Source organism: Rhinichthys klamathensis, unplaced genomic scaffold (genome assembly GCF_029890125.1).
Source record: "Rhinichthys klamathensis goyatoka isolate OS25496 unplaced genomic scaffold, OSU_Roscu_1.1 h1tg000262l_1, whole genome shotgun sequence".
Classification (NCBI taxonomy): Eukaryota; Metazoa; Chordata; class Actinopteri; order Cypriniformes; family Leuciscidae; genus Rhinichthys; species Rhinichthys klamathensis.
In genome coordinates, this window is record NW_026606783.1 from 1,368,977 (window position 1) to 1,393,064 (window position 24,088).

At 37.3% G+C, this 24,088-nt stretch overlaps 2 protein-coding genes across 2 annotated transcripts in view; both read left to right on the plus strand.

Moving 5' to 3' along the window:
* Positions 1–1,124: 1,124 nt before the first annotated feature.
* si:ch211-79k12.1 (uncharacterized protein LOC568891 homolog) lies at positions 1,125–10,505 on the plus strand. Its single transcript, XM_056267622.1, has 7 exons — positions 1,125–1,281; positions 2,662–2,783; positions 4,822–5,032; positions 6,107–6,261; positions 8,333–8,477; positions 9,342–9,483; positions 9,771–10,505. The coding sequence occupies exons 1-7, from the start codon at positions 1,224–1,226 to the stop codon at positions 9,856–9,858; spliced, it is 921 nt and encodes a 306-aa protein (XP_056123597.1). The 5' UTR covers positions 1,125–1,223; the 3' UTR covers positions 9,859–10,505.
* A 4,847-nt stretch (positions 10,506–15,352) lies between these two features.
* Positions 15,353–24,088, plus strand: part of cadm4 (cell adhesion molecule 4) — a 171,019-nt gene continuing 162,283 nt past the window's right edge. The window contains exon 1 of the mRNA XM_056267617.1: positions 15,353–15,566. Coding sequence (XP_056123592.1) covers positions 15,491–15,566 — 76 coding nt within the window. The 5' untranslated portion in view covers positions 15,353–15,490. The remainder of the gene's footprint in view (positions 15,567–24,088) is intronic.

Sequence of the window (24,088 nt, forward strand, 5' to 3'; positions counted from 1 at the left end):
CATGTCTTGGTATGATGCATTACATATTGTCAATATGAGACATGAATCGTTGTCGTTGTCTACAACAAACAAACAAATAAGCTACTACTGACACATTTCAAAACTAAAATTGTTGTCACTTGCACTTCCTGAAGAAGTCACCATTGCTGAGTCACCTACAGTCACCTGAACTTACTGTAAGGTAAATGAACTTGAGACGAGGGAATTTACATTGTGCCCTAGCTACTGTTCTGCCCTCTTCAAATTTCCTAGGCTATTTATTATTTAATAGTCAACTATTTAAGTACATTCTAACCTACATGTTTATTATTATTTCTCTTCAGTTCAGTTCAGTGCTACTTGTAGGTAAGAGAAGGTAGGCCTTAGAATATTATACTCGCCCCAGATCTATTTCACATTGAGTCACGAGTCACGACTCAAACATGCCCGCAACTTGCACGTGAAGGGAGTGCGTTTCTTTAAAAAAGCGTTTTCGCAATTGAAGCATTTTTATTTTAGCATTCAGTGTTATTCTTAATTTTTCCCCTGTTATAGCTATATATTCTTTGCACTGGGTTGTACTTATCTTGTTCAAATTCTCAAACGTTTACATCGACTTCAGCTTAATGAAAGGAAAGGTAAAGAGAACCCATGAAACTTTTCGGCTCAGCAGTAATTAGTCTCAGCAGCTAAAATATCACTACAAATTTGTTTTGAAATTAAGCAATAAGCGTCCCGGGGGCTGGTAATTATATGACTTTAACCTTTGAGACTTACCAAAAAAAGAATTGAAGGATGTCATAACAAATAGTTACTAAGCAACTGCCGTAACTTAATCGCGTCGTGAAGTATTAGTAGCCAAGGCCTAATGTCATTTTTTTTAATCTCTTTATTACAGATTCACATATCAAACGTCTATCACACAAACCTAAAAGTGCCTTCTCACATCCTCTGAACATAGTTTATGCTAGATACAAGTGATGCGTAAGCTTGATTTGCATAAAGAGTTTGTGTTTTGAGACCCTTGCACAAGTTTAACCTTGTATTTTTGTAATTTTTTATATATAGAAGAAATTAATGCTAACATTATATTAGCGCAATGTTGAATCTTTGTAACAAAAACAAAAGAAACAGCACGTTAGTAAGCTCCACCCTGTTCTTCCGCGCTCATAAATTGTGTTTACAAACTTTCGTTTTGGCAGAAGTTCAGTTGTTCTCAAACGCAGAAGTCAAGATTCTTCAAGATGACAGGCTATATTCTCCTCACTGTTCTGGCGTTCACCTTTCTCCAAGGATACACTGGTAAATTACATTTTGCTTATGTCTTTTCAAAACCATTATTTATTTAATGCATTTTACTGTTTTAACCTAAATCAACGTTCTTACCAAACGCAATATGTAGGTATAGGCCTATCTATAAAAGTAAATGAATAATAATCCATTGAGACTGAGGAGCGAATTTAAAATAATAAATAAAGTTTTTATAGTTATTATTTTATTTGTCTTATTTTTTCACTTTTTTATATTGCTGGCTGATTGCACAAAAGACAATTTACCTAAACGTTCAGAATTGCATAGCCTACCTTTAAATTGAAATCGTCTGAACTACCAACAATTTTCCGGTGAAATACAGGGACTTTTTTGCAGTCAAGTGAAAACGAAAGTGTTCCTGTTTTTGTAAAGTTATATGGTTGTAGCCTAATACAACGACATATAGGCTTATCTTATCGATATATATATATATATTATGTATAAAAGCCCCATAAAGACTGCATATGTGACAGCCCAGAATACAATTTTACACAGAAATGATTTCAGATATGTCAAGTCGCCTACAGCAAGTAAGACGAGGAATTTGCCACCTCACATGCTCACCATCTTGACCCAACCAGTTAGACGACATTTGAAGGAAATTGTATTTGTTTGAAAGCACGTTCACATTTGTTTGACAATATTAGAGAATACCTTTTTCAATTACATTGCACGTGAGACTATATGCGTGCATTTCTGTATACAGCGTTTGCTTCAGTTTAACAACACTGCACATCAGATAGCATGTTCCTGTTGTTGTCATGGCTGGTATGCAAATTATACATACCAGGAAGTTTAGAAAGAATATAGAATATTCTGGCAACTATAGAGTGGAAATAAAAAGTCTGTACAGCCATGTTGAAACAGATGTTTTTTGTGACGTAAAAAAGATAAATCATATCAGAACGTTTGGACCGTTAATGTAAAAATTAGAATCCATGCAATGCCGCTGTAAACGTGTTATAACTTCATGAGTGTGTACACCCCTAACTAACACACCATATTACAGCACTCTGTCTGTCTGTCTCAGTCTGTATTAGCGATCTTGGCTTGGTAATATTTTCCTACTCTTCTTTGCAAAAACATGCCAGATCTGTTAAATCAAGAGTTTTCAGCGGCATTGCATAGGTTGTAATTTTTCCATTAAATGTGCAAAAGTTCTGACATGAGTTTACATCACAAACAACAGCTGTTTTAACAGGGATGTGTAGACTTTCCATATAATTACATACACTGATGCATGCTATCAGATCAGAGTGACAAAAAGTAACAATTATGTTGTTTAGTATCCCATATGGATGCAATTGTTGCTTTATTCTATAAAACTAGCTAATTCAATATTGCTTTGTTTTATTACTGTTTGTTTTACAGCTGTTTTGGAGGTGAAAGGTCCATCTGAGCCGGTTCTGGAAGGACAGGATGTGACATTGGAGTGTGTGGATACAGAATCTGAGCTGAACATGAGCACAGTGCACTTTCAGAGGTTCTCTAAGGTAAGGTCACTTACACAATAGCAAGGAAATGTCTGGTACACAATGCTCTTTGACGTGCACTTGCCTGTAAATGTCAAGAAAACAGCAGATTGAAACTGAAATGACACCTCGTTTCTCACGGGAAATGAGAAGGATTTATGTTATTGCTGCTGTCTGTACATGTCCTCTGCTGTGCTGCCGGTCTGATTACTGAAGAAACAGAAAGTGAGAGATCTAAAATTACAAACATATCTGTCAGGGACACTTACTCTCAAATATCAACACAAATGCTCACAAGCTCATAGGGCAATCACAAAAAAAGAACAATATTATTTTGAATTGATTTGTCTGGAGATCAAGGCTGCAATTGGTATTTAAAGCGCAGGAGGCAGTGTGTTTTAGTGAGTTTCGGAGAGCTGTTATTCTGGGTTTAATTAGTATCTGGCAGTGAGGGGCCTTTGGAGGATTCACAACATCTGCTGCTTCTGTCAGTGCAGAGTCTGTTTGTCACATTTTCCAGCTATCTAAATGCATTCGAGCAAAAAAGGATCTCCATACCACCAATCACAAAGACAGATGTTTTGTTTAGCAAACTCTCATTAACCTGTGTTAGTGAGACCCAAGTGTCATTGCCCCGAACAGTCTAATTCCTCCAAGTGTAGCATATTTAATCAAATTTGGAAAGTGTTCCCTACATCAGCAAGATTTTCTTAACCCTATAAAGCCTACTGGATCATATTTGATACGCAATTTTCTGAGGCCTCTAAATGATCAAAACCTGGATGAAAAACCTGTTGCACACAATATACTACATGCTTTCTGTTGTCTGATTAATAGTTTGAATTTTTTAGCAAGTAAAGGGCATTTTAGTATAATTCTAAATATGTCCACCCACAGGCCGTGAAATTGTTCCTGATTCTTATAAAGTAAACCTAAGTACAACTTTTATATTGGTAGTAATATTTCAAGATTAACACTTACTGGACTGATAGTAATCATTAGGTTTACTTGACTATCCATACATCTTTTTTTTTTAAATCATGTTAATTTGTATCAAATATGATACAACAGGCTTTTGAGTAACATTTATATGTACAACTCTCAAACATCATTGTATCGCTTTGTATTGTATTTCGTCCCCCACAATAAAAACTACAGAGCTTTGATCATAAAACTAAGCACTTAACCCTTAAATGCATGAATGTTTCGCCAAACATTACATATTCAGGTCTTTATCTCTACCTGCCGTGATAATATAAAACTCTCCTGATATTAGAGTAACAATTACAGAAGAATAAAATAAAGCATATTTTGTTACCTTTTGGAGCTTGGAAGGGTTCAGAGCAGATGTTTTATACCAACATCAGCACTGTCCTCGTCAGCTCATTTCCCAGGACATTCGGCATCTGGCTCATATTCGCGATCTCAAACATATTCTCAAAACTATTGTTTTTCAACATCTTCAAAATCAATATTTTGATCTCTGACAGCTTCTTCACCAGATCCACTGTCAAGTGACAGTGACACTAATATTTGATTGTGTTCAGTACTTGCTCTGCAGTAAATCGCTGAGCCATTTTATCTTTTGCTGATGATACTTGCTATTCTTTTGTTTTCCGCCCTGCAGCAACTATGAGTGAAATGTCACTTCATTATTATGTATAAGATATTGCCACCTTGTGGAATAAAGGTGACTTACACTTATTCAGTCATCAAAGATTCAATTGTTGTGCAGAAAAAAATTACTTACACTGTTACACACCTCTACACAATTTTTTACAAAAAAATCAATGGGAAAACAGGCTTTTTTTATAATTTCTTGTTAAATTGTTTATAATGAATTGACCGAGGAATACTAAGAAGGTTGATGTCTAACTTTAAAAAAATGAATTTGAAGGAGGTTAATGAATGACGTTCCGGGTCACTATGCGTTTAAGGGTTAAATATCATCTTACTAAGATATATTGTTGGGAGATACAGAGTGACAACTGATATTTCTATGCATATTATGTAAGTAGTCTGTTGGAGTGAAATATTACTTTCTTTTTCTTCTCAACAGTACATGAAGAAGTGGTATCGGCTAGAGACAGATCAGGAGTATTTCTACCGCCGGTGTTTTCTGTATGATGTGGATGTGAGAAGGGAGGAGGACAGACTGCTCCTCTTCATCGCCAGTATCCAGTCCTGGTCTGAGGGTCCATACCGCTGTGTCTCTGAGAACAGTTCTGCACCAGACAACTCCTCCCAGCCCCTCACCATCCCCATCCACTGTGAGTTAGAGACGTCATGGGCTACATGAAGATCGTTTGTGATGCAAATCCCCATTGATTTGATCCATATATGTCTAGATTGTCCAGATGCTTCCATCGTTGTGTGTGAGGCCAGTTGCATCTGACATTTTGTCGCAAGGAATTTTTATATTTGGGATTTAAAGATTCGATGACAAATAAAACTCTTTATCTCCCAAGATGACAAAATCAATATTGATATTGATTGGGGTTTTTTGCAGTGCCCAGGGATGAGTTGACAGTGGTGATTTATTGGAAAAACAGAGTGAAAAAAAACCCCCAGATGGGGCTATACAGAGATGCTCAGTATATGAATAATCAGATGGAGACAAGATGATCCATTGTATTATTACAGTCAACCTGGACTTAATATGCTAGAATCATTGATAATAATCCACTGCTGTCACCAACAAGTTGAACTGCCAATTCAAAGTTTGGTGCTGGCAAGATTTTTAAAAAATGTTTTTTAAGTCTCTTAAGCTCACTAAGGCTGCATTTATTTGAGCAAAAGCACTGGAAAAAAAGTAATATTGTGAAATATTATTACAATTTAACATAAATGTATTTGATGGTAAAGCTGAATTTTTCAGTATCATTACTCCAGTCTTCAGTGTCACGTGATCCTTCAGAAATCATTCTAATATGCTGATTTGGTGCTCAGGAATATTTTTGTGAAAACTGAAAATATTCAGGATTCTTTTAAGTAAATAAAATAACCATATTTGTTTTGTTTTTATTTTTCCATTTTTTTGTAACAGTCTAAAATTCTTTACTGCACTTTTGCTCAATTTAAAGCATCCTTGCTTAATAACCGTATTAAGTAATAAAAAATCGTACTATTTATATACATATTTTATGAATGTATACAAATATTATGTATGTATAAAATATATAATATGAAATATATACTATATATATTCATTTTGAGTGATGAAGACATGCTCTGAATTTCCATGACCTACTTCCTTGTTTTTATGTTATGCAAATGTATCCAGGAGCAGAGCTGTGTTGACTAATCCTTTTTATCCTCATATGTTCTCTCTCTTTCTATCGCAGATATGCGGGAGGTGGCAGTGCATAGGGCTGGTTTAGGATACTTAACACGCTATTTCAACTCGGTGCAGGACCTCAAAGTACAATTAGGCGATGATGTGGAGCTGGAATGTTCTACTTCAGCTTCCGAGGCACCTGAATACTTCTGGGCTAAAGAGGTGACAGATTTACTATCTAATGCATTTTTTTAACATGATGCATTACTCTGTCTTTGGGACTGCAGTTGCATGTTTTCATGTAATAGACACGTTGGGTTCTTATACATCTGAGAGAAAGGCCTGGAAGGCCAGCTTGCCTTATAAAGTCCTGTTCAAGTGAAAATAAGCTTGTTCACTCAGGTCTGGGGAAAAGGCTGTGAAAGTTGTCAACTCAGTTAATTAGAACAGGAAATGTGCTAAGCCAGGAAAAGTGTATGGTAGATCTTCACTAAGGAGTGTTTAGAGGTTATGTCTAGTCTACACTCCCCTGATCAATTCCGAATTATTGTAAAAGTTTATTTATGAGCTTTGTGCAACGGGCGTTGCAGCCAAATGTGAGCGAAGATTGGCTTTGGCGAGAAAATAAAACTCACCAGGGCCCAGTTACTTTCCAGTGGCTGGTTATTTAATGTTATGGTTCAAGTAGAAGTTTAGAAGTGTGAGAAAGATAATCAAGCCCCTACTGATATCATATAACCGACACAAGCGATTCAAATCAAAGGAATAAGCCACACGAGTCATGACAGATGTTTGCTTAAGAAAACATCTGTCACGACTCAGATGTCTTCTTCCTTAGTAGAAAATTTGCTAACATTTGTTTATCTAGGATGTCTTTTTACCATGTGGAAATATTCCTCAAATTGAGCCACTAAAATGAATATATTTTAGGAACAAAATACATTCATTTTATACAAGAGATGGATGTATCATTTGATATATAATGTGATATATCTTTTTTCACTAATATGAAAGGAAACTGTAGAGAAAGAAATTATTTAAAAATTAATTTATATTATCTTATTGTCATAGTCGGTTGCAGTAAAGAGGTGAGAGGCAGGATCTAGTCCCAGGCATTACATTTATTAAACTTCAACATACGAAAACAAAAACCATCTGGGCAGAAAATAGGAACAGAGAACAACCAAGTATTACGCAATGTGAACTGACAAATTAACTGAACAATATATTATATTATTGATATAATCAATGAAAATCATTTCAGGGACAGTACCAAATGTATTCTGGTAAGGCTAGTAAAACTTAATTCACTCACCTTGGGCATATGAGACAAAAAGTTCATTTTGGATCTGTGTGAACATACTAATCTTGACTATTGTACATGTAACCTGCTGTAGAAAGCACAGTGCATGACCTTATGCTCAAAAAAAAAAAGTCCCTCTAAATGTCATGGTGTGGGTGATCGATGACCATAGAATTTCATGAGATAGAAGTCCAGAATGAGTCATTCCTGTTATACAGGATGACAGTCTGTCCTCCACCACATCAAAAAAGTGCACTATCATTCTCTGACAGTTAACGCCCCCTCAAATATTTATTATGCACGATGTTTTCGTGTAGTGAATATGGCTTCAAATATGCACTTAAAATTTGTTACACAAGGCATGACTGAATAACAGCACATTCTTATAAACAGAGTAAAATAGAAAAACAAGCTTCCTTAGATTGCAGAACATGTTCTGGTGTATAGCAGCTATACCTGTTTATAGTGCTGTGTCTGCACTCCAGCGGAGGAAACAGGAAGATGTTCGGAGCCAATGGATTAGCTCAAACAATGGTGCTTTGGCCAGAACTTGGCTTGACTGGGAATCCTCTTAATTCACTTTCATTTAAATTGAAATGGACTTTGTTGGCAGGCTGCAGAAGTTCCTCTAGTGCCAAAAGCATTTGTATGGTTATGATTTTCTCCGAGTGCTTTTTGCACAGGCATTTGTTTCCTTGAATTGTATGGTGTTATGTTTTATTTTCACATCATTACTCTTTCATACTCACTAACATTAGTTATTGTAAATGGCACAGGGATTCTTAGGGAACTAAAAAAAAAAGAAGTTATTTTCATTTCTGTTGTATTTCGATTCAAAAAGTAAAAAAAGTGGGAATTCACCCTCTTGCATGATTTCCATTCCTAAGAATTATTACTTCTGCCTTATCTTCTTACGTCAAATATTTCATGTAGTTCCTGCATTGCTTTTCACTTCTCTATAACCTCTGTGTGTGTCTATTTCATATCAAGGGAGATGACTGGATTCTGCCCTCTAATAAGTTGAAGTTGGAGAAGGTGAGTGATCAGAATGGAGGGAGATACACCTGTTCGGCTCAGTCGCCCACTGTGCGGTCCCTCGTGAAGAAACGTACAATCAGCATCACTGTTCTACCAGGTCAGAGCTGCCAAAAGTGTGCGACTTGTAGTGAACAACTTCAGTTGATTTGTTGAAAAACACCAGGGCTTCTCAAATGGTCAACTCACCTGCCTGTAACTTTTTAGTAATCTTGAAGATTAGCTTGTTTAGGTGTGTTTGATTAGGGTTGGAACTAAACTCTGCAGGAAAGTGGATTTCGAGGGCCAGACTTGAGAACCCCTGAAATACAGCATGTTCATAGTTTGAACGTTTCATTTTATATCTAATGGCACTAGCAGCAATTCAGCAACTAAAATCCCTTTTGATCTATTTGTCCAATTTTCAGTTTTAGAGTATAAAGGCGCTTGTGTAAGACAATAATATTGACCTTGAGACCTCATTCAACTTCCATATGACATATTTCTTAATTGCGTAATGATAACCATTTGACAGGTTTTTTTTTAAGTCAAGAAAATATCTACTGTAACCAGAAGAAGATTTACTATAACCAGAAGAAGATTTAAAGTGCAAAAAAGCCGTGGAATCAAATTGATGTCAGCAGAAAATGAGAGTCGAATGGTACATTTTTTACATAGTTTTACATTCAAATTACATTTTGATTTGAAGACTAAGAAGGCAACAGTTATTTTATTTGCACTAACGTGCACCAATGAAGCATTCACAATAAGAACTGAATTAAGGAAGTACATAGGGTTGAATTTGATTTAATGTTGACAATTACCCTCAATTAGCTCACCTGCTCAACGCCGAGCAACTAATACCAATGTTAATCAGGTTGAAATGTTTGATTAGGTTTTTTTGTTCTTTTTCTTTTTTCTATTCCATAACATTTAAAGACAGTTTGACAGACGTATAATATGTGATTTTGTATTTGTCTCTTAGAGAATGCAGCATGGTATGAGTCAACCACCGGTCGTATTGTTCTCATGGTATCTGGTGCTGGATTGGTCCTTCTGGTGGTTGTGATATCCATGACCGCTTACCTCTGTCGCCGAGCCAATCAGAGGAATCGCAAGGGACCCATGTAAGCCCTCCAAATCACCCTAGTCTTGTGGTCTGGAAATGTGTGCAGTGATTCATGTGGGTGTTTGACCTCCAGCCCTCCTCTATCATGTCGAGTGGAGTCTGAGTATTACTGTGAGCATCAGTAGACGCTGATGTCCACTTCTGTCACTCCCTCAAAGCTGTCGAGGCAGGCTAGTCTATGTGCAAATAACTGTCTCAATAACCACATCCTTCAGGTCCACATCTTTTCTTATTCTGCCAGATAAAACACTCACTCTATCGTATTTCCTTCTCTCGTCCTCTCAGTGATGACCGTTCCCAGAAGAAACCCATCTACAGATCCAGCGTGGAGTCCCTGCCCTCCACCGCTGGTGACAAGCAGCCGCTGGTGTAAAGAGTGAGATTGATGGAGGACTGGAGAGGAGAGCAGAGAAAAGAAGACAAGAGAAAAAGATGAGGGAGCATTGGGTATTCAGAGTAGAAGGGAGTTAATTAGAGCGTTGCCCATAGATTTTGTTTTGCTCTTGGGTCTTTATTCAGATATATCATTTGGAGACTGTCTATGAAGGAAATCGAAAAAGTATACAAAGACGGGATAAATTATGGTTTTAGCTTGGTTCCTTTCCAGTGTGGATGGCAGCAATGCTCTTCAACAAAAGGTGTGCAATTATCTCTGTATTGATTCACCGACCCTGCAAAATTGAGAAATGCTGAAAAGATGTTTTTGTGAGGTGACATTGAACGCTTCTTTCTTCCCACCAGTCTTATGCGGGCTTATTTCTTTAAACTGATTAACATTTCTTTTTAGGAAAACCACTGTCTGCAATCTGTACAATCATTTAGTCAGATGTAGAAATGTTGAAGTTATTGCTTTACATAAGTATATACTATTCTGCCTTACTTGAAAAGACAGTAGATAAGATCGAGATTAACACTGAACCAATTACTCTAGAAGCACTTTAAAACTTGCACTTTTTTTACACAAGTTTGATTTTTCCATATCTTTGAATTTAAAGCTATTAAAATGACTTTACAACATAATCACCCTCCAGTGTTGTTACTGATCTAATTAAGATAGACATTCATGTATGCTCAACTTTGCCAAGAAATCTCAAGAGAGTTCATCTCTATGTAAATGGCATTGCCACTGTTTATAAAAAGATATTTCCATTTCAAACTTCTGAAGTATTAATAAATACCTGTAAGTTCTCAAACAAGAGTTCTGATACACACTTAGCTGGTTGATTTGTTGACCATTGCAAAATAGATTTCAAGGGATAGTCCACCAAAAAATTTAAATTCTTTCATTAATTACTCACCCTCATGTCGTTCCGAACCCGTAAGACTTTTGTTCATCTTCTGAACACAAATGAAGATCTTTTTGATGAAATCTGAGAGCTTGTTGTCCCTCCATTGATAGTCTACGCAACTACCACTTTGACGCTTCATACAATTTATAAAGAGATTGTAAAAACAAAGACATATGAATTGAGTTGTTTGTTCCAATTTTGCTTTATATGATGAAAAGATTTAATTTAGGCTTTTATTCACATATAAACAATGATCAGCAAACATAAACAGAAGCTTAACTGAACCTGCTTGACACGCGAGAACAAACCTTGTGCTGAAGCTCAAACATGCTGCGTAACGAGACTGAACCTCATTGGTTCTTGTGGAAGCTCAAATTTGCTGCGTAACATGCCAGACTGAACCTCATTGATTCTTGCATGTCAAGCGAACATGCTTGAGCTTCCGTTTACCACAATTGATGTGTGAGTTGATGAATGTTTAAGTGTGAATAAAAGCCTAAATTAAATCTGTTTGTGTTCTGAAGATGAACGAAAGTCTTACCGGTTTGAAACAACATGAAGGTGAGTAATTAATGACAGAATTTTTATTTTAGGGTGAACTAACCCTTTAAGCAAAATCACAGAAGCAAGACTGTTGTCTTGAGTAGGCTTTCATGTGATTCGACCGCCAGTTTGCATATTGCTCATATACAAAAGCTCAAAAACAAGTTAATATCGAATAACTTACATTTCAGACAAAATATTGCCAGTTACTTTGTCTATTTTCCAACCAAAATAATTCAAAAGTGAAACCAAAGAAGTCAACTGTTGCCATCTCTCAGCACTTAAGATGTATCATTCTTTAATGAACCACTGTTTTGTGCGGTTTGGTTGAATGAATAATTCAATGACTCATAAAAACTTGGGCTTATCCAAAATCGCCCCCTATTCCCGAATATATTGCACTATTTGAGGGGACAGCAATTTGTTGTGGTGTCCAACACCATAGTGGACATTATCAAGTGCACTTATTCAATTCCATAATGCACCTCAATAATGAGTACAACCGATGTACACTCAATGGCTAGCTGCTAGAGAATAACAACCCACTATAAGCGCCACATTGAATTATTTCCCGCGTCTTGCCAGTAGATGGCGTCTGCAGCACTTCCAATGTACACAGTGTCCGAATTCACTCTTTACATTGGAGTGGAGTGATAGGCAACAATGACTGAGATATACTTCAGATAAAACTATTTTGATCCTGAACGAATCAGTGTTTTCGAACAAATAGTTTTAATAAATTATTCAATGATTGAAAAGCCTCTCGGCCAATAAATTCCAAGGTCTTACAAATAACCAGAATCGTCAATACCGTCATAGCACTACACATACAGTGTATGGAATCAGAGGCGGCTCCAGACTGCGCTCAGCAGGGGGGCATTTATTTTCAATGGGTGGGCACTTTTTTCGGATACCAGATATCCTATATTTATTATTGCTACTGCCTTTTCTGTTAACTATGACCATGAAGTGATGCAACCCATACAATAAACACATAAACCATTAAACATTGTTGCAAGACGTGCAACTCGTAAGAAATTTGATTAAATAAGGGTTAAATAGGCCTATACAAAAAAAATTGCAAGACCGACTCTGACCACACCTTTATTATAAACAAAGCTAACGAACATGCACACCGTCTCTCACTGACAGGATAACGTTATAGTTTAACTGCTATCTATCTCACTGGCGGAAGAGAAAAGCTAAAAAAAAAAGCTAAACATCCTTATTCTGCTTTGCTCTAACATAAGCGTTTACAGTAGCCTACTATTAAAAAGCATCATGTAGTTACCTTTATCGTTAATCGACGTGGAAGGAGAAACTGTGGTTTTGAACCATTTTCTAATGTCCATTTTTGGAGCGTTTTCATCTGTTTGCTTTGTTTTGAATGCAGCCAGCAATCTCGCGCCAACTGAAAGTCATTTCATTCATATATTAACGTGCGTGATTGGGGGGGCGGCAGGGGGGTTTCCTCACAGCGCCACACTGTGGTTTTATGTTGGCTTTATTATATTTTCAGCTAATGGGCAGTTTGTAGACATATATATTTTTATTATTTCTCACTGAAATGTGAATTAAATTAAACTGATATTAGTTTGTAAATTATATCATAATTCAATTTGGGGGGGCATAAAATACATTTGGGGGGGCATTGCCCCCTAATGCCCCCCCATACCGCCGGCACTGTATGGAATAATACTATGTTTTTATTCTGAACCAGAATTTTACACCGGCCTCTTAATGGGTGTTAACAAAGTATATTTAGGTAAGAACCAAAAAGTGAGAAAATTCTTTAAATACAAAAGGGAATGAGGAAAAATAGGCTATATCAAAAAAGCCCTGAGGTATTTTTTCAGAATGTGACATATCTTATCTTTACATGCTGCCACAAGCCCAGCTTTTCCACAAACAGCATGAACTGGAATTGCCTGGACTATACATAACCACAACTGCGTTTATTAATTTTACCCTTAGCAATTAACTTTAGCAGTACATCACTGTAAACATTATCTTAGCTTCTCATTTCATTTCTTATGTCTGCAATATTTGTGTTTCTTTTTGTGTAGTTTTATTACCAGTGTGTGGTTGACCAGTAGCCACCATTAATAACTGTGTTTTGTGTGCTAAAACAATGACAGTTCATTAACGAAGGTACATGGCATGGAATGCAACAAGAACAATATTATTACACAAATTATTCAAGATCTCTCTTTCTCTCCTGCGGTTCTTCATAAAGTCCTTGAACAAGAGAATATATTAGCATGGGAAGCGCTTTGGAGTAGCAAAACTTGAAATGGCTAGAGGCCTAAAATAAAATACCATTTTTTAAATTTTGCTTTCTCCTGGGGCTCTTTAAAGTAAATGGCCTGCAGCAGGGAAATCTCCAAAAGGGTCACGCACTTCACATTTATATCATCTAGGTAATAGACTTTCATAAGAGAGAGAATAATAAAAGCTCTAAATGCCTTGCAGTTTTTCAGTGCTGTAGGATGAGCCCTACACCTAATTCACACAAACACCCTTTCCCTCCAGCATTGTTTACTTAAAAATGGTCCAAAACATCAAAAACTGTTAATTTGCTGCATAAATATTTTGGTTCAAAATGCCATGAGCTGCAATTTGTAATAAAAAAAAAAACATTGATGTGTGAAAATAATATTTCATGTCTCAAGGTTCTCACCTACTTAGGTGCTTGTCAACAGTCATGGTTATTTTCTCATTTAAATGGCTTTCAGTTTCCTTTTGTACATGTTTCCGCTTTCAAATTATTTATGCCCTGACCAAACACTTCCAAAAGGTTTGATGTTTGCTGGCCAATTATAAACTACTCTGGCATGCGGCACAGCTACACTTGGAAAGAATGAGAGCAAACAAATGTTTTGGATCCTGCATGGGTGAACATGACTTGTTTCTGGCTGTTGATGTTTTGCTTGTCTGTGACCATAATCTTCTAGAAGTGTTTCTTATGAATGTCTATAATTGAACAAAAAGAGTAATATCTATATTGGGCAACTGCAAATTTGGAGCAGCCAGTTTTGTTCTTATTTTCTGTTTGTGTTATTCAGCTGTTATTGCATAATTTAACATGAGAGAGATTTCCTCATGTGGTTGCGGGGCATGTTTTACAATATTCGTTGGCCAGAACAATGGTTTGATAGGCTATATTTTTGTTATCTTTTTTATTTTTTTTTATTGTTTTGAGCTTTATAACTATTCTTTACATTTTGCTTTCAATGGACTATTTAATGTGAAAACATTATTCATTGGCATGGGCAACAAAGGTTTTCTGTATTCAAGATTTTATAGTAGGCTAATATTAAGAAATATTACAATTGTGACAGCTAACACCAGTCTCTTAGACTTGAAATCTTTTCAAAACCACATCGTTATTCCTCCAAATCATCACATGATGTCGCTAAATACAAACTATAAAATTGGCTATAAATTCATAGCGGTTTTAATTAGGCTACGCCAGTGAAGTGAGTTTGAGGATGAGGAAGATATTGAAGTCTTGCTCGGGCTAGTTTCATGCCAGTTTGGTTTCTAATGATCATGTTGATTGTTTTCGTCGTATGTCACATAGTTGAATGAGTCACATAGTTGAATGAATCACATTCTAATTCCTTGTTCTGAATTGGTCCAGTCAGTGAATATGTCATTTATCTCAGCGGAATCCACATTACACGCTAGAGATTCATTAAAAAGCCCAGTGTTCCAGTAAATTCGAATTATTTATTTAGGCTACAGCGAGTTCAAAACTTTATTGATCGCCACTGTAATTCATCACGTTATAGAGCGGTTAATTTGAAGGCTACTCATTCCAATAACTGCAGTGCTATATAGCACATTGTATTTTGGATCAAAACAAACGGTCATTTGTCTTTTAATATTACACTTACCCCGCCCATTGGGTGTGCGCTGATCATTGTCAAATCCGATTGGTTGTAGCTGAGCCCAAGAAAAACCGGCCCTGCTACATTTCCACCTTTCATTCAGAGTATTGTATCAGATTGAGTGTGCATGTGAGTAGCCTACTAGTATGTAACTCACAACGATTCCAGCAAACACTGGAGTTGAGAAAAGACATAACTCGTAGGTGAGAGCCTGCGCGCTCATGTTATTCTAATTCCTATCTAAGGAAGAGGACCTAACAGAGAGATCGGAATAACACACATGATGGCATTTTCTTCTTTTTGGAAGTATTGCGCTCCCCTGTCTCTCCTACTGCTCCTGTCTTATTCGCACACAGGTAAGAATTATTGATTCAGTCTATGAACACTTTGAAAGTTTACTTGCCAGATGTTTCACTAAAGTAAACACATCGGCTTCTGCATCACCTACAAGCACATCGACTGCATTAAATGTGGTAGAAATCATGTCACCTTCCATTTTATTGCATTTAAACGAAAGTGAAATTAAAACGGTTATTCTAAAGTTCCTTTTCCCGTTTCCCGTTTTCTGCTATTACTACATGTCTTGCAGGCTAATTATCGTTTATTATTTTGGTCAGTAGTTTGCGTCACTCACCTGCACCTCTGCTGACTCCGTTTGCTCTAGTAATAAAGTGGGTTCGCTCAATAACTGCACGTAGGCTACAGCAGGATACATATATGTGCTTGATAATTCATTTTTAGATGCTTTTCTATGTGTAGCAATTCATTCTTCGTTTACGCTCGCGCGCATTAGCTATTGTTCAGATATTGTGCACTATGCTTTGTTCTTTCATTTACCGATGTCCTTTGAGACCTCGAGCAGCCTACGTAGCTATAGCCATTGCGTCAGTCAGTAGAAAAGCGCAGATACCTTAATCATATATGTCATAGTCGAATGCGCTGTTCGGGGAGGTCCCGCTCTGGGCTCTTCTGCGTAGGGGTTACTGTCCCATATCAGTCTCAAATACAAGACTGTCAGAGCAAATCCCAACACGCGCCGCGTATTTCACGCTTGCCATCGCATGTTAAGTGCATCTGCTGTGTCTTGGGATTTGGATTACAAGAGCATCTTGAAGATACTAGCTGGCCGTTTAATTTCTCTCTTCAAGCTGTGCCATCTGTTTGTAAGATGAGGCTCAAATTAATAATTATTAAGCAAGAGCGAAATAAGCATGGGAAGAAAAGAAAATGCGTTTGCACTTTATGAGGTGTCTTTAACATGATTTGCCTATATAGGGCCGAATCGCATCACTTCTGATATAAAGTCCAACAGCACGATTGTGAGTTTTATATGACAACCATTTAATAACTTGGCTTGCAGATAAAAAAAAATGCTAGTTCTGATCCGCCAACGAACAGAGTTAAAAAGAGCAAGCCAAACCATGCATCCACCAAGCAACGCAAAAACTAAATAAATGCAGGTCTGGAATAGGCTATCACTCTGCTCCAGATCCACTCCAGGTTTTCCATTTCCTGCTCACTAAGGAGTCGAGAGAAACCCACTCTAAGCGATCACGGAGAAAAGTGAAAACAAAAACGCTCTGCATTTTTAAAAATATATAATATATATAATTTTCTAGAATTCATACAAAAGCATAATTTATATTTTCATATCGATTACAACTTACAAGCTCAATAGTGTAATGCAAAGACAGTAAAGCTGGGCCAAAAAAACAACAACAAAGATACAGTCCCTCATTTGAGTTCCACTTCATGTTTTAAATTTTATGGAAACAATCATTTATCTATTTGAAATTCAAAAGCATTCCTTTGTTGAAATTCAGTAGCAATTTGTGGTCCGAGCTACTTCCAGGTTTTTGTGTGCGGCTGTTTGTTTTACATTGTCTAATAATAAGTGAACTATACAGAAGATTTTCTTTCTGTACATTCTTTGGAATTCTTGCTGTTTGTGGCCATGGCATACATCAGAATATGAAGAAATGTTTAGAATTGTAATTTTGTGTGCATAGGCTTTGCATTATGGGTATGTGCATCATTGCTTAAATGGAAGGGTGTCTTCTCATTTGAGCCTTGGAGGTCAAGAGGGAGCTGTGGAGATGACTGTCATTAATCTCTCCTGTGACAAGAGGTAAAAGAGGAGAGAGAAAAGGGGGTTGGGGAGGGAAAGAAAGAGGGATAAATCGGATTATCACACCCCTTCATCATGTAAATCAATAGAGACTTTTGACACCAGGTTGACATATCCTGTTTCCAAACATGGAACAGTTAGTTTCTTCGAGGTATATAAAGAGGGAAAAAAATGGAGGAGAGGAAACAGGGAGCAAAAAGAAGGAAAGTGTTTGAGATTAGATGATCTTTGTACCTACCGAATCAGACTGAAAAACACAGAAATACAAAATGAAGACGACGTAAAGTTGTAAACGGGATGGAAAAGTAGAAGACAGCCAGGGAAACAGATGGAGTGACAGGGATAATGGAAAGAAAGAACCTTGAACCTGTAGGAAACCAGTCTATCATAGGCAGAGAGAAAGAGAGATGTAGAAACAATAGCATATAAAAATATAGAAGTGTGTGTGTGTGTGTGTGTGTGTAAGAAATTGCCCCTTCCCCCTGCACAAAAAATACAGAATGTACTAGGCTCAGTGACTGTGTGTGTCCCTTGGGCACAGGCTTGCAGACTCATGTTGTGTTCTCCATCTGAGCCCCTCTTTCTGTTTTTGCCACTCTCTCATTCTCTCTCTCTCTCTCTCTCTCTCTCTCTCTCTCTCTCTCTCTCTCTCTCTCTCTCTCTCTCTCTCTCTCTCTCTCTCTCTCTCTCTCTCTCTCTCTCTCTCTCTCTCTCTCTCTCTCTGCATGCCCTTTTTTTGCAGTGCTGTGTGACTGACACACACACACACACACACACACACACACACACACACACAATAAACGGCCACAACTGCGCCAGTTGCATTCTGCATGCTGCATTCCTCGCCCGTCCTCTCTCATCACTGGCCCTGCACAGTTAATCATCTCTATTTGTTTATTCGATGGCAAGCAATATGAGAGTCATTCATTTGAATCTGTTTTCATCATTTTTTGGGACTCTGTCAATGTTGCTTCTGCTGGAGGGCCAAATTGCCTCCTAATTGGAAAAAAGTATAAAAATAGCAGCACAGTTTAAAGACCCACTCCGATGAAAATAATGTTTTTCTAGGTGTTAACATGTTCTTGTGGCATTTTTCTGTTGTTAGAGGACATATCTTGAGAAAAATAAGCTCAAAGTTGTATTTCTGAGTATTTCTACATTCAAATGGCTGTAAATCAGTAGCAGACGCTAAAATGCCGGCTAAAATAGACTGGAGTTGTGACGTAGTAACTCCACTGGGCGTCTCCACACGCGACGTCTTGGAGTGAAATAATGATCGGTGATCGGTGATAACTTTGATTAACTTCGGATAATAATAATTAACGTGTATATAATACTGTTGCCCCACCGGTATTGGGGTGTAAGCTAGCGGGAGAGACAGAGCTCTCAGCAACGGGCAGGGGGAGGGTCGTCTCCGTGCCAACGGCTCCGCCCACAACGCAGAGGCGAATTGCTAATGAGCTACTGCCGCTCTGCTGAAGCGAAGTCCCAGAAGACGGCACAGGTTTTGTGATTTTGGCTAAAAATGGCATAATCATAATTTAAAGACCACTGGGAATGTTTAAAAATAGCTCAAAATATGATCGGAGTGGGACTTTAAGAGAATTTGTATGGATTTTTCATTTTTTCTTCAAGTAAAATGCAATTACATATTGCAGTTATAATAGTTGCCTTATTATATCGTTTGGCATGATTAGTCATGAGAATAAAAGTTGAAAAACCGCCATAGTTTTAGAATATAAGGGGTCCATACTGCAACTAAAATGGTTTCAAAATTGGCAAATAAGTACTACAAACTAAAATCTAATTGCTAGTGGCAACAGTTTGGAAAACGTTGTTGAGAAACATATGCGGTTTTGGCATGCAACAATGAACAGCGTGTGTCATGATGTTCAATTTGTGACCAACTTACTCTTATGAACTGGTTCTTTTTAATGAGTCTGTCAAAAAGATTCCGAGAACTCGCTCGTGAGTTTGTGATTTGAATCAGACCCAGTAAATCGTTCACAGTCATTACAGAGTTTTCAGCTCGCTCACTAAACCGTGATTCAATTTTTTCAGTTATGTTTGATTGGAAATTCTTGGAAAACCATTCACTATTATTTGTAAAGTAAACTGTGTTGTGTGATAAATGTTATTTAAAAAAAAAATTCCCAAACATTTCACAAAAATATTAGTCATTGTTTGCCACAGTGAAGTCCAATTCTAATGTTGAATTGACTGTAAGGAAAACTTTGGAGTAAAACTGTAATGTGGTTGACATGTAAGAGCCACAATAAAGCACAATATCTGACTTTTTATCAACTGGTTGGGCATTCATATTCTTACAAAAACAGAGGGCACAAATACAGTCAGGTAGGGATGCACCGATATGAAAATTTTGGCCGATACCGATATTTGAAAGCCGATAACCGATATATTGGCCGATAAATCTAAATCCAAATTTGTATATCATTTTTGAGAGCCTGATTACTAAAACAAAAGTTTCCCCATTAAAAGCCATGTCCCAAGCACACAATTATAATGTTCTCATTATAATTTTATGTAGTCTATCTATATGACAGCACATAACTGTATTTTCCTTTTTTTTTAAGGGATTCTATTTCAAGCAGTTCAAAAACATCACGGCGAACAGTGCGCATGTCTGAAGTGTCTCAGCTGAAGGAAATAATCCATTATTTATCGGCTTTAATATATCAGCCAAATTTTCTTATCGGGGCGATAACGATAACATTAAAAATGAACATATATCGGCCAATACCAGTATGGTGGCCGATATATCCTGCATCCCTACAGTCAGGATCAAATTGGAGGTAAACTGCTTTTAAAAAACTGTCTTTATCGAGCCATTTTGTAAACTAAAAAAGTCATTTGTCTTTTAAATATTTCATTTCACATGCTCCCTTGTATTTTTTTTAGTCTGGGGCCCTGTATATATGGGGCATGGAAATCAAGTATGTCTTTTGTTTCAAATGTTTGATTTCCTAGTCTTATTCAGATGCAGGGTAGGCTCTATTAACCTGACTCCGCCAGATGGATTTGCTCCGCATATCCATCTGGAAACCTTCCGTTGAAGTAGTTTTGGTAAGGGGCGAAAATACTGGTTAGCTGATTGGCCTATGTTGGTGATAGACGGGCCAAATCAACCAATCAGATCAACGAAGCATATGACGTACTAACAGAGCGTATCTTTTCCTCTGAGAAAAGCCTCCAGAGCAGTGTTTTGCTCTTCTTTCAGTGAAGAAATACTCTGTAATTCCGATAAAACTGGCTCGATAGCCACGCTGATGCTAGTTTCATCCGCTGAAGCCGACATGTTCTTTAGACTGAACTGTCGCGCTTCTCGTTGCGTCACACCTCAACCCGCCTCAAAGCCAACGCTGATTGGACGTTCGTTTGGTGAACTGCTCCCAAATTTTCTTTAACGGAAAGTATCCAGACTGATCTGCGAGTGAAACCTTGAAAGCTCGCGAGATCAGGATGGTCTCACGAGGCTAAGGCTCTATAGGATTAGCTGCACATGTAGGGCAGAAATTGGTATTTTCACTTGACACTTTGTTCTGTAATGCTACGAGGAAGCCTTTATCTTGAGCCAAGGTTTATCCTTTGATTCCAGTGTGGTTGTGTAATTCCCCCAGTAAAAACATGTTGACATTTAATTACAGTGGAAGCCCTCCCACCAGTATGTTAAAAACAGACATATAGTAAAGCCTTCAGGTACACGCTTTCTATTTTTACTTTAATTTCACAGCAAACACTGAACCCAGATTCACAGTAGACAAAAAAAGACAACATAAACATAGAGAGCTGGTGAAGAGTGTTATGTCGCTACCCGGCTTTCTCTTATCACTGTAATAGATTACACATTTTACAGCCCAATTCCTTGTGTTTAGGGATCATACTGTTACTTAACACAGAAGATAGAAAAGCGAATAAGAGTCATAGGTGTACTGAAACTCGTGAACGCCTTCAATTTGAAGACGTAGAGATAAACACTGGGAGGAATAGACCTATTTCAAACCATTTCAATGGAGGGCTGGATTCATCATTGTGTTTTATGGAGTCGTTACACGGGATGGGTTTGTCGCAGGTGGTGTGTCTCGGTAACTGTATTTCACCGTAATTATCTTCAATTTGATTTGACTGATTAGACACTCCTTTAATTTTCTTGTTCGCTCTCATCGCCGGCCTGCCTGCGGTCACTCATATTAGACGCACAACTTTGTCTCATTTCAGAGCTTACATGCTGAAGAGGAGGTTATTGGAAGACTGTGTGGTTCTTAAATGACAGAAATGATGAATCAGACGCTTGTGGGTCAAGTTGACTACAAACGTTATTGAGCAAGGCCAGCACCGCTGTAATGAAGCCGAAACTCTTCCATCTCTCCCAAAAGAACGTCTCAAATATTATTCTAATGAAACACTCTCAGAAAGGCGTGCCCATTATAAAAGCTTATTTTTTAGGGTTATCACTCTCAAGCTGTTTCTGCGGCTCACTTGGATTGAATTCAGGCACATTCATTGTGGGAATTTAGGCGCTTGCTCTCTGATAAGTGTGTGAATTATTGAAATGTGCCTGTTCGTACTGGACCAGATTCTGTCTGTGTCACTTGTGAGAAGGCAAATACCTCGGCAGACACGAGGTGTCAATAATTCAGACTTGGGTTGTGAAGTGCAGTCTGATTCAGATCAAAATTTTCTTCCTCTTGTCCTGTGAGATCTCTGAGTGGCAGTGAATGTCTTTCTCAGCACTAAGAATAAGACTTCAGAATAGCAATGCATTGTTTCTCAGTGTCTTTATCCCACGGCTTGACAGCCAGATAGAAATGTATCAATCGGAAATGACCTTTTTTTCCTAATGAGTACTAAGATAATTATTTTGAGCTTTATTAGTGTTTTGGCTATAGAGATGGGTCACCATGGTTTACTCAGGGGGTTTCAAACCTTTTAATACCAAGGACCCACAATTATGACAATTATGACTTACAAATAAAATTTTAATTTTATAAAATAAAAAAAATAGACTGAAAAATGTATGTGGGAAAAACAGGATATTATATTATATTAAAGACAGAATGAAATAATTGCCAATTATATCGACATTTTACCAAAGCCAAAACAAATGATTAAAATATTATCTAGAAAATATACTTTCTTTTGGGGCTTTCAAACTTTGGATTCAGGGACCCCTAAGGGTCAGAAAAGTGAACGTTTTTTTAGGGCTGTCGAAGTTAAAAATGTTAATTAAATATGCTAACTCTTAAATGAGTTTAAATTCAACAAACTCATTTATTAAAATCATGATATTAATTGTGATTTAGTAAAAAAAATATTTATCACAAATAGCCCTATTTTTTAACACAAAAGCATCTTCATATTTTAAATTCGATAAAAAAAAAAAGTTTACATCTAACATTACTTAAACAAAGTGGGTCGATATATGCTGTCAACTTAATAGAAAGAAAACCCTGTTCATATAATATTTCAAATGTTTGTTTTGGTCTTAGTATACTAAACCATACGTTAGAGGCAATTATTTAATTTTGGAAATATGTCGTCTAACATAATACAACAATTACTTTTTTCAGCATAAGAAAATATATACGTATATATATATATATACACACACACTTTTCTTATGCTGAAAAAATTAATTGATCCCATAATTCCCTTCCCAATATATGTTTGTATATATATATATATATATATATAATACATATGTTGGGAAGGGAATTATGGGATCATATTTGTATGTCCTTGGTATTAAAATATTTAAAAACCCTTGGTTTAGACAACCAGCTGACTAGTCGGTTTTGAAATTATGTAGATTTATTAATATCTCACTCTGGAAATACCCCGAAATCATTTGTCCATTTCTGCTCTCTTTGCACCAAGAATATCTCTATTTGGAATTTTTTTCTAGAGAGAGACATGTGAGAAACAGAGTTGCTAATGTACCGAGAGAGAGAGAGAGAGAGAGAGAGAGAGAGAGAGAGAGAGAGAGAGAGAGAGAGAGAGAGAGAGAGAGAGAGAGAGAGAGAGAGAGAGAGAGAGAGAAAATCAAAGACATGAAAAGAGAGGTGGAGGAGAGAGAGAGAGAGAGAGACAGACTTAAGTGGATGTTGTGGTTGATTGCCACAGAGGTGAACATTCCTCCATATAGGGGACAGTGTTGCCATGACTTTACAAACTCTGCCCTGTGCTTGTTTAACAGCCCCCTAACCTCTGTCTTTTCTTTTGCTCCTGCTTTCATTTGTTTGCCTCATCCTTCCACCTGTTTCCAAGGCTCCCGTCAAGTCTCTGTTCCATACCCACATGAGGTAAAGGTCCCAGGCTTTTGCAGCAATTACAGGAGTATGAGTGGCACTAAAGCCCTCACTAGGCTTGATTAGATGAAGGGCCCATTAGAACTAAAATGGGCCCCTGTTCCAGATGGAGTGTGTGTGAAAGGATATAGCTTCTTGAGAGGGAGACTAATGCCGCATGCAGCGATTACATAATGTGGAGAGGTTGGAGGTGATAATGAAACTGGAGATGAGGGGAAGGGGAGGGGGGCAGTCCTTACTTGGGACAGGTGTGTGTGACATGAGTTGGTCTGACCACTGCACATCCTCATGCAGGGAGGAAAGGGAATTTTTTTCACTTATTTTCTCATTAATATTGTTTTTAGATGTTTAAATACCTTCTTCAATCCCAGTTAAATATTTAGAGACACCTTTAAGCTGAAAACACATTGTGGCAAAATGTAAA

Bases quoted from the DNA above. Each gene is read 5' to 3' on its own strand.
- si:ch211-79k12.1 (XM_056267622.1), top strand. From the start codon at position 1,224: ATGACAGGCTATATTCTCCTCACTGTTCTGGCGTTCACCTTTCTCCAA. The intron at 1,282-2,661 runs GTAAATTACATT...TTTGTTTTACAG, and splicing joins CTTTCTCCAAGGATACACTG to CTGTTTTGGAGGTGAAAGGT. The intron at 9,484-9,770 runs GTAAGCCCTCCA...TCGTCCTCTCAG, and splicing joins AGGAATCGCAAGGGACCCAT to TGATGACCGTTCCCAGAAGA.